This window comes from Grampus griseus, assembly GCF_964374135.1.
Source record: "Grampus griseus genome assembly, chromosome: 1".
Classification (NCBI taxonomy): domain Eukaryota; kingdom Metazoa; phylum Chordata; class Mammalia; order Artiodactyla; family Delphinidae; genus Grampus; species Grampus griseus.
Genome location: NC_139017.1, coordinates 81,687,463 through 81,697,271, shown reverse-complemented (window position 1 = coordinate 81,697,271; position 9,809 = coordinate 81,687,463). Strand labels below are relative to the sequence as shown.

General features: G+C 46.9%; 1 protein-coding gene across 1 annotated transcript in view; it reads right to left on the bottom strand.

Moving 5' to 3' along the window:
- Positions 1 to 2,165: 2,165 nt before the first annotated feature.
- CASQ2 (calsequestrin 2) overlaps positions 2,166 to 9,809 on the bottom strand; it is a 63,902-nt gene continuing 56,258 nt past the window's right edge. The window contains exons 9-11 of the mRNA XM_082675472.1: positions 6,938 to 7,038; positions 4,721 to 4,795; positions 2,166 to 3,736 (exon numbers count right to left, since the gene is read on the bottom strand). Coding sequence (XP_082531598.1) covers positions 3,527 to 3,736; positions 4,721 to 4,795; positions 6,938 to 7,038 — 386 coding nt within the window. The 3' untranslated portion in view covers positions 2,166 to 3,526. The remainder of the gene's footprint in view (positions 3,737 to 4,720; positions 4,796 to 6,937; positions 7,039 to 9,809) is intronic.

The window sequence follows — 9,809 nt, the reverse complement described above, 5'->3', positions numbered from 1 at the left end:
CTTGCATCCATCCCCAGTGACTCTTGTTAAAATGGAGAGGGTCGGGCTTCCCTGGTGGCGCAGTGGTTGAGTGTCCGCCTGCCGATGCAGGGGACACGGGTTCGTGCCCCGGTCCGGGAAGATCCCACATACCGTGGAGCGGCTGGGCCTGTGAGCCATGGCCGCTGAGCCTGTGCATCCGGAGCCTGTGCTCCGCAACGGGAGAGGCCACAACAGTGAGAGGCCCGCGTACCGCAAAAAAAAAAAAAAATGGAGAGGGTGAGGCCCCAACTCTGGAGACGGTATATCAGTAAGTCTGGGCTGGTGACAGGAGTCTGTGTTTTCTAAAATAAGCTCAGACATGATTCTGACGCTCACTGAGCAGGGTTGAGGAGCCCTGGTGAGAGTGGGAAGTTTGAAGACAGGCCATAGGACCCACTCAAGGGATGTGTGTGTCTGGGTGTAGCAGGGATTATTGATCAAAAGCTATTCGATAATGACCTGTGACTGGTGACATCATTAACAGAAAGGGCTTCCTGGGCAATATAAACTAGGGCCTGGACAGTACACAACCTTGTTACAGAAGAGACAAGCTCATTTCAACTATGAGATGATGTTCTAAAGAAATATATCTAAATGATTGTGCATTCTTGATAACACAATGATTTTTTGTTTTATTTTGTTTTCTAGCAGGATGGCCAGATCTCACACTTCTAATTAGCCTACATTTCTAGTACTGTATAATCGATTACTTGCCTCCAGAATGAAAGGGGAAAGGGCATCTTGGCTTAAGCAGTGAAAAGGATTACGAGAAATTCACTTGAGTCCATCTTGGGACACCATCTGAAGAAAAGAAATGGAATCCTTTGATTGCTTAATTTAAGGAATTAAATATAGTTTAAATCCTTGATTTAGCTATAAAAATGGGGTTATATTTACACTCCTTTAAAGTATTTGTGTGACCCTGGGAAAATTACTCGAGGCCTCTGTGCCTCCTTCAGTTTCCTCATCTGTAAAATGGGGAAAATAACAAAACTCATCTCATAAGATCTTTGGAAGGATTAAACGAGACAATACACGCGAAGCATCTAGCATAGTGCACTGGGCACATACCAAACATTCAATAAATAACAGCTGAGAAAGTTTTAGACCAATAACTAAACAGCACTACTACTTACAGATAGTACTAGTTTAACACTCAGTGCTTCCAGCACAGGAGCAGCATAGCATGATTTAAACTTCATGCATATTACTCAGGCCTGTAAGAACCAGGGAATTTTCCTGGGCTGGGAAATAGACCACCTTCATGACAGAGCACATTCCTTGGCTCTTTGAAATGTTAGCTTCAAAGATCACTTTGAAAACTCACCTCGCCAGGAACTTATTTGGGCCTGTCTGGATGGCAACATAGCCCAGCTTGGGAAGTGTCTGCCTTGTTTTGTGAGGCGAAGGGATAAAACTAAGGAGGCCTTGGAAGCACTGTGATCCAACAGTGCTGATCAAACAGTTATTCACCCATCAGTTCAATAAATGAGTATCTACTTCATGCTGAGCAAAGTGCTAGGTGTTGGGGATACAACAGTAAATAAATTCCTTGTCTCCAAGGAGCCTGTGTTTTAGTGAAAGGACAGACATACAAATATGTGCTACCATTTAAATGACGAGTGCCAGGATTTGGGGTATACACAAAATGCCATGGGAGCAGAGGGGAAGGGGACCCCTTCGGACCACCCAGGCAATTGGACAGATGGTGATATTAATCATTTGAACTGGGGCTCCAAGAAGAGGAGGAGGAGACGTTTAGGGGAGAAGGTAATGAGCTTGGCTTTTGTGATGTTGTCTGAAGCACTTGTGCAACGTCCAAACCAAGATGTCCAGAAGCAGTTGAATGAGTGAGTCTAAAGCTAAGGAGAGAGGTCAAGGTTAGAGACTCAGACTTGGAAGTTATTAGCTGATGGGCACGGATGATAAACTGTCTTGGAAGAATGTGTGAGCTGAGTGATCCTGTGGAAGACTAACATTTCAAGGGCAGGCAGAGGAAGAGGGGCCAGAAAGGAAAACGAAGAAAGAATAGAGAGGAAGAACAGGCGCCCAGAAATAATGAGCAGAAACAAAAACTCAGGAGAGGATGTTCAAGATAGTCTCAGTATTTTCAAAATATAACTTTAATGACAGAGTTAGTTAGCTACTATTCCATAAAGGATTGCCCTATTTTCAAAGAATTTGCAGTGTCTTACACGTGTGTTAAAAGATTGAGAAAATAAATTAGAACATTATAATGCACACTTAACACTAAAATTACCGAGCACAATATAACTTTTAGATAGTTCGGAAGGCACTGAGGGATTTTTTTCAGTGCCTCGGGGTATCATTATGAACTCTAATTATTATTGTTCTGTTCAACTGTGGCAGCACTGATAGATGGAGAGTTAATTGCCCTCTGGTTAAACCAACTTTGACTCTGAATGGGAAGGCTGACTAGGAGCAAAAGAGGGGATATGGGGGCTTCCCTGGTGGCGCAGTGGTTGAGTGTCCGCCTGCCGATTTTGCCAGGTTTGTGCCCCGGTCTGGGAAGATCCCACATGCCGCGGAGCGGCTGGGCCCGTGAGCCATGGCCGCTGAGCCTGCGCGTCCAGAGCCTGTGCTCCGCAACGGGAGAGGCCACAACAGTGAGAGGCCCGCGTACCCCCCCCCCAAAAAAAAGAGGGGGGTTATCAGGATCCCAGCTCAGGCTAGGATGCCAGCTGACCCAATCAGAGACCTAAAGCCATCAGAAAGAATTAAAACAAACCCCTGTGTGTCTATGCGAGACGGTCACCTAGAGGGAAGTTCAGAGAGCAAATCAACCTCCCATCCCAGTATCCTAATATACTAGAAATGATGGTGACATCAGTACACATGTTTTTCAAGACCTGCCTCTCAACAGCCATCCAAAGGTTTGGATGTGAGTTCATAATGGTCTGACCTACACTTAAAATAAGTTTAACAGAAGCAAGAGAAGCTGATTTATAAACTTGTTTCCAAGCCTGAGTCTTCCCTAAGAGGGATCCTCTTGGCTTTAGGGGGGATCCTAACTGACGTCGTAGGCATGGGGGCTACGTGGATTGTGTGTCTTCCCCGGGCTCTGGTTATAAGGTCATACCACGCTTGTGAGTTAGCAAGCTGTGAATTCTGTTACTGCCATAGTCAAAGACAACAGGTAAATTTGAGTCAAGGTGTTTGGGGATTGCTCTCCCCAGACTGCCAGATTCGGGCACTGCCATGGCCACTGGTGATCTGGCAAAGAACGAGAGTTTTTTCATGACAATCAAGACCGTCGACATGGGAAAAATCCCCCACTGTTCTTGCTGAGTGGGATTGCTGGATTTAGAAAGGCATTTGCTGAGTTGCACATCTCCTGGTGAGAAGGAAGTGGGAAAAGAGATGTTGGAAAAGGGAAAGGAGCTGGCTGGATGTGGGCCAGGGCTGCTCGCGGCTACCTTGTGCTGTCTGCATGGGGGTGGGTAGCTGTGCTTCTGTTTTCATGAAAATCAGCTGGAGTTGGGGGCTAGTCCTCATCGTCATCACTGTCATCATCCTCTTCGTCAGAATTGTCATTGTCATCATCGTCGTCGTCATCCTCTTCATCCTCTTCATCTTCGCCGTCATCATCCTCAGTGTTTATCTTCCCAGAAAGCACATCCTCAATCCAGTCTTCCAGCTCCTCAGCTGTGGGCAGGTCATCACCATCTGGAATCTCCATCCAGACACTGTCAGCCTGCAGCCAGAGACAGAATGAGTGAGTGAGTGAGTGCACGAAGGGTCAGCAAGGCCAGGGGGCTCCAAGCAGCTGTGCTGCGTGGGCTCCAGGTCACTTACACTTGTCAGGAATACGTGCACACTGTTAAATGGAAATGCTTAGCTGCAGAATGGCATGTGTAGTATCCTGTTTGTGCAACCTAAAAGGAAAGGTGTATTCCATTGCATATAGATATTTTTTTCTATTGTATGTATGTATGGCCAGTTAGCAATGTCCTTTTATCCTGTTGGTAGATGTTCAGTCACCTGGGAAATTCTACATTTCTTTATTTTGTAAACTACTTTTAAGATTAATAATAATAATAAATAATAATAATTTAAAATTCTGCTTAAGTTAAAACATTTTAAAACAGAACAGTAGGATACCAGGTGAAAAGCAAAAGTATTTCTGGCTGCCCTGACCCCATCCCTAGTCTCATTGGTGGTAGTTTCATGGCTGTCCTACCAGAAGTTTCATATAGATCCTATATATCATATATATCCATATATTCATGAACATACACACACACACACACACACACACACACACACACAATGGTGATTGTCTCCATGGGCTTCTGGGCCACAGCTTCCCCATCACCCATTGAGCAATAACAACTCCCGGTGTGGGTTCCCTTGTGCAAAGAGACCTTGTTGGGCTTTGGAAGAAAATATAGGAGAGTTTACTTGTGTGGAAAGTTCTAAATAGTCAGTGAACCAGGTTAGGCTGGCTCCCAAAGCAAGGAAATGTGCCCATGGAAGAGAACCATGGAACAATAGGCTGGGACTGGCTCAGACTAGGATTGGGCCACACTGGCAAGTCTCCTGAGCTTTGGCAAGGCCAAGGGTCCTGCTCATTTCACATGGGGCCAGGCTCCTATACGTGATCTCATAGTCTGGGCTGCATGGCAGAAACCAGGGCAGGCTGAGGGCACCCGAGCAAAGTTTCACGAGGTATACTCACATCTGTAACATTCACCACTCCAATCTGTGGCTTGAATAGGTCAATCTTGAAAGTCTTTTCCCAATAGGCAACAAGCTGTATCCACAAAAAATAAAATTAGACAGCAGGCAGAAGGCATTCCCTGTTAAAGCCACTTTTTGTGGCTGGACCCACCTGCCATCCCATCACAGTAATTAGGTCACCATTGGTTACAGGTCTCCAAAACAGCTGTGGGCACTGAGGAAATTGAAGACTTGGCCCCAGCGTTCAGCACTTTAAATAAACACGAAAAAAAAAAGTCATAACACAAACTGTGAAAGCATGTAATATAAAAGCTTCTACAGCTGTAAGGAAGAATATTACAGAGATAGTCCAAAGCTGATTCCCAAGTCACTTGTGGCTTTTTACAGTTTATGTGTGGTGAATGAGCCATTTCCCTCCACCTCTCTCTCAATGTCTCACTTAAAAATCCCTTACCTTGCACCACTCTGCTCGTGAGATGCCCGGGAAAGCAGTGGTGTGCTGTAAGTGGGCACACGAGTAAGAAGAGGGCTTCTTCATTCATCCAGACTTGGGTTCCATGAGGACTAATCTCTGACTAGGGCAGGACTAAAAAAGTAAGGGGCCATGGGGCTAAGAAAATGGAGATATTCAGTGGTAGAAAGTCTCCCAAACATGGGACTTCCCTGGGGGTCCAGTGGTGAAGAATCCGCCTTCCAATGCAGAGGGCGCAGGTTCAATCCCTGGTCGGGGAACTAAGATCCCACATGCTGCAGGGCAACTGGGCCCTCGTGCCACAACTACTGAGCTCTCACGCCTCAACGAGAGAGCCCGCGTGCCGCAAAACTGCAGAGCCCTCGCGCTCTGGAGCCCGTGCGCCACAACTAGAGAGAGAAAAACCTGCACACCACAACTAGAGAGAAGCCCACTAGAGAAGAAGATCGTGTGCCGCAACTGTAGAGAAGCCCACACACTGCAAGGAAAAGATCCCGCATGCCTCAGTGTAGATCCTGCATGCTGCAACTAAGACCCAACACAGCCAAAAAAAAAAAGAAAGAAAGAAAGAAAAAAAAGTCTCCCAAACAAATATATGGTCTCATGGGGACTGGAAGAGTATATCTACCACTTACAGCTTTAACCTCTCCAGCTGTCATTCTTTTCACCTGTAAGATAGGGATTATAGGGCTTCCCTGGTGGCACAGTGGTTGAGAGTCCGCCTGCCGATGCAGGGGACACGGGTTCGTGCCCCGGTCCGGGAAGATCCCACATACCGCGGAGCGGGTGAGTCCGTGAGCCATGGCCGCTGAGCCTGGGCGTCCGGAGCCTGTGCTCCGCAACGGGAGAGGCCACAACAGTGAGAGGCCCGCGTACCGCAAAAAAAAAAAAAAAAAGATAGGGATTATAATAGTCTGTACTTCACAGGGTTGTTTGGAGGATTGGATGAGATGATGCATGGAAAGAATTTACCATAGCTCTAGGCAGATAGTCTATTAGCCACCCTCACTATCATTACCACTGGGCTCATGTATTGTACAAATTCTGTTTATTCTCTTTAAAACAAAGCATAAGCAAGGCTTTCTGGCCATTGATCACTGACCCAGCAAGAGTTTGGGCTTTAAGGACCTGGGAGAACATGCTGAACGAGACAGGCAGGGTCTCTGCCCTCCCTGAGGGTTTTTTTTTTTTTCCTGGCTGCGAGGCTTGCGGGGTCTTAGTTCCCCCACCAGGGATTGAACCCGTGCACCCTGCAGAGGAAGTGCAGAGTCCTAACCACTGGACTGCCAGGGAATTTCCAGCAGAGGTTGTTCTTAACTCTATGCAAAATGTTCATCTCTGACCATTTATTACTTAGTAACTCAGGTTGCCTCACAGCGATGGTCTTCACCCAGAAAATGAAAGAGGTTATAGTAAGGGGTGGTGTGGTGGTGGGGTGAAGGGCAGCTATGGAGCTGCTGGCAGAAGAATTTCACCCAACACCCTTGAGTGGGCCCTGCAGAAGGACTTCTGGCCTCTAGGGGGCGAGAACAATAAGTCTAACCATGTCGGGTAGGCACCAGGCCCTAAGTTCAATGTTGCCCCAGGGGCTAAGATCTCCCACAGCGGGTGGGGACAGCCACTGAGCTTCTGCAAGTGCCCCTCCTATTTCACATCCTCCTTCGTGCATCCAGGTCTCACACTAAACACAAACATGAGGCTGTGAAGGTGGCCAGGGACGGGGCCCCAGTCTGAGCCACTCACCAGAGGAAAGTCGTCTGGGTCGATCCACACGATGCTCAGGTCAGGGTTGTCCGTGTTGTCCCGAGCAACCTGCTTCAGGATCTCCAGGAACTCATAGCCATCTGAAGCGGGATTCAAGGAGGGTGAGTAAGCCCTGTGCATACATGGTTTCTAATGTGGAGAGCAGAGTGCCGTTACTCCACAAGTGTTTCTTAGGCCATTTGGTGCATACCCTCAATTATAGGATTATCCTATAAAATGAGTCAGATGAGAACTCCAGCCACAAAGCAGCTTCTTCAAAGGAAACAATAAACATTTTGAATAAAGAAATTGAAAGTTTCCCAGGGAAGTGTCTGGTTGTAACGGAAAGCGAAATTGCATATGAAAATTGACCAGCCCTGTGTCAGAAAGTGCAACCCCAGAACAGAGAAACTCCTATCTGGTCCTCAGTGCTCTGTGCCATCTCTTAAAACTGATAATTTATTGATACTACCCCTGAGAGTTCCCCATAGCATTTGCTCTATGGAGCAAGAATGTTTAGCCTGGATCCTTAGTTTTCTACAACCTGGAGTTCCCACAACCTTCAGACTAAGTGGGCTTGTGACTGACAGGTGGTTTCAAAGCTTTGAGATAGTAAATAGGGTTCCCTCCCCTCGTCAGCATTTCCCTGCATGCTCTGCCTTCCCTTTATTCAATTCGAAGCATTCATTGCCCCCCAGGGGAGGGATGATTCATAAGAGAAGCAGAGACAAGACTCAAAGGACAAACTCATAGCTTCAAGAGCACAGAAAGCCTAAATCTTGAATAAATGAGAAAGATGAACTTTATACCATAGACAAAAATTTTGGAAGAATGTCTAGTAAGAGAAAGGATAGCCTAAACCCTCAGCGTCTCTGCCCCACTCCCAGGTGGAAACAAAGAGTTTAGCCTCTGGCAAGTCCCTGAGAATAAGCTCTGTGCCTGTGTGTATGTGTTTGTGTGTACATGTGCATGTGCACGAAAGCGAGCCCATGTAGAGAAACGCCACAGTTTCAGGGAGTCCCAGAGTACAGGGGATTCGTGCTTTGTTCTAAAACTCATGAAAATGGAAAGACCTCAGATTCTCTTGGCGAATCCTCTGGTGCAGGAAGACTAGGGCAGAGAAGAGTGTGAGGAGGCCCCACCGAGTTCTCTGTGGTTTTGAGGAACACGGACAAGGCTAGTGGAGGGGGCAGATCTGAAGAAGTCCAGCAGTTGGGATGAAGGGGACCAGTGGTGACCCTGGCATAAAGCTAGAGTCCAGACAGAATGACGGACTTCTCTGCAGATGCCAGCATGGATAGGTGATGATGATAACTCTGACCAGATGCACACTTCACACATCATACCTGAGAACCAGCAAGACGCCGGATCCCGAGGGACGGTGGGTGGGGGAGGGGAGACCATTCATTGTCAGACCCAGTTTCCACCATCCAGTGGTAAAGTCTAGGTTCAGTTCTAGAAAATACAGTTGTATCTCTTGCATAGATGAATTTGTGGCCTGAAATTTGCCTTCTGTATAAGCAACTAGTTCACCCACTACTTAGAAATTCAGTACGGCCACCGCTCTTTCTTTGTAAAAGCTTCCTTCTTTTGTTGGGGGCCCCAGCCATTCTAAGCCCCTCTCTGTGGCCTCTGTTGAACACACCTCTCCTCTCTCCGGCACCCTAGCCTTTGTTTGGCTACCTGGGGCCTCTTGGGAAAGGTTTTTCTCTGCACTTCCTCATAGTTAACATATTCTAGGCAAAATGCACACTCTTCTTAGGAGCTCCGCTTTGAGTGGGTGTAGTCTCTTTAACTGTAGCTAGATCACACTAAAGATTCCGACTCGGCCCCCTCAGGCCTTGTTACCTGGAAGGCAGAGCTACCCTGCTAGTAGAGAAGAGGGTCGTTATGGCCCGCCGCCCTCTCCAGCAGAGATCAGGGTGGCCGAGGTGATTTTTCCATCTATGCTCTGAACTATATGACAAATTAGATCGTATGACAGACACTTGGGATGGATGGGGCCTTGTGTTTCAGCGCTCATTATCTATTACTGTAGGGGTTGGGGTGGAGATGGGGGTGGAGGTAGGGATACTCTTCCTGCTGCCTGATGTGTGGCCGAGAAAGTCAAATCCCTCCAGAGTGCCACTGGCTGCTGCTACTTGGACACTACGGATCTTCCTTCTCTGGGTGTGTCGCCGTGTCACAGGACGGGGACTATGGTGCCACCTGGGTTATCTGCGGATGTATAAGTATCATTATACACAGACTGCAACAGGGGACTTCTCCTCAACAGCTTCAGTGACTGCTTTGAGCAGCCGAGAAGAGATGAATGGCAATAAATAAGGTGATGTTGCCAGTACTCTGGAAGAGGAGAATCACAGGTGACAAATCAGAAATTCACAAAGAGGATGAAACTCAACCACACAGACCCGAATTCAGGTAGAAAGTAAACTTGAAGGGCAAAAGACTAACTCACATAAAGGGCAGGCAGAAACTGTCTAGGCACAGGGTTGTAGAGGGAGGAGATCTGAACGGAAGCCGAACACACGAGATGGCACTGTGGTTTTCTGATGGAAAAACCCACATAACGGGATTTATGAATAAGAATGTACATACAGGGATCGTTTCTATGTTTTAGAGCAGGTTTGGAGATAAAAAGAGAAAGATTGAAGGAACAGAAACTGGGTCCTGCAAGAAAAATCAAATGGATTGGAGTTTTTACATAAACAAGAGAAGTCAAAATTGTGGCTTAATGCCTATGTTCAAGAATACAAAAAGTTTTTGTGAGGAGGATGTTCTTTCTGTCTATGGAGGAGCAAAGCTCAAAAGACATGCCCAGAATAAATTAATAATTGAGTTGACAAAAGCTGGGGAAGTTTCTTCCGGAGTC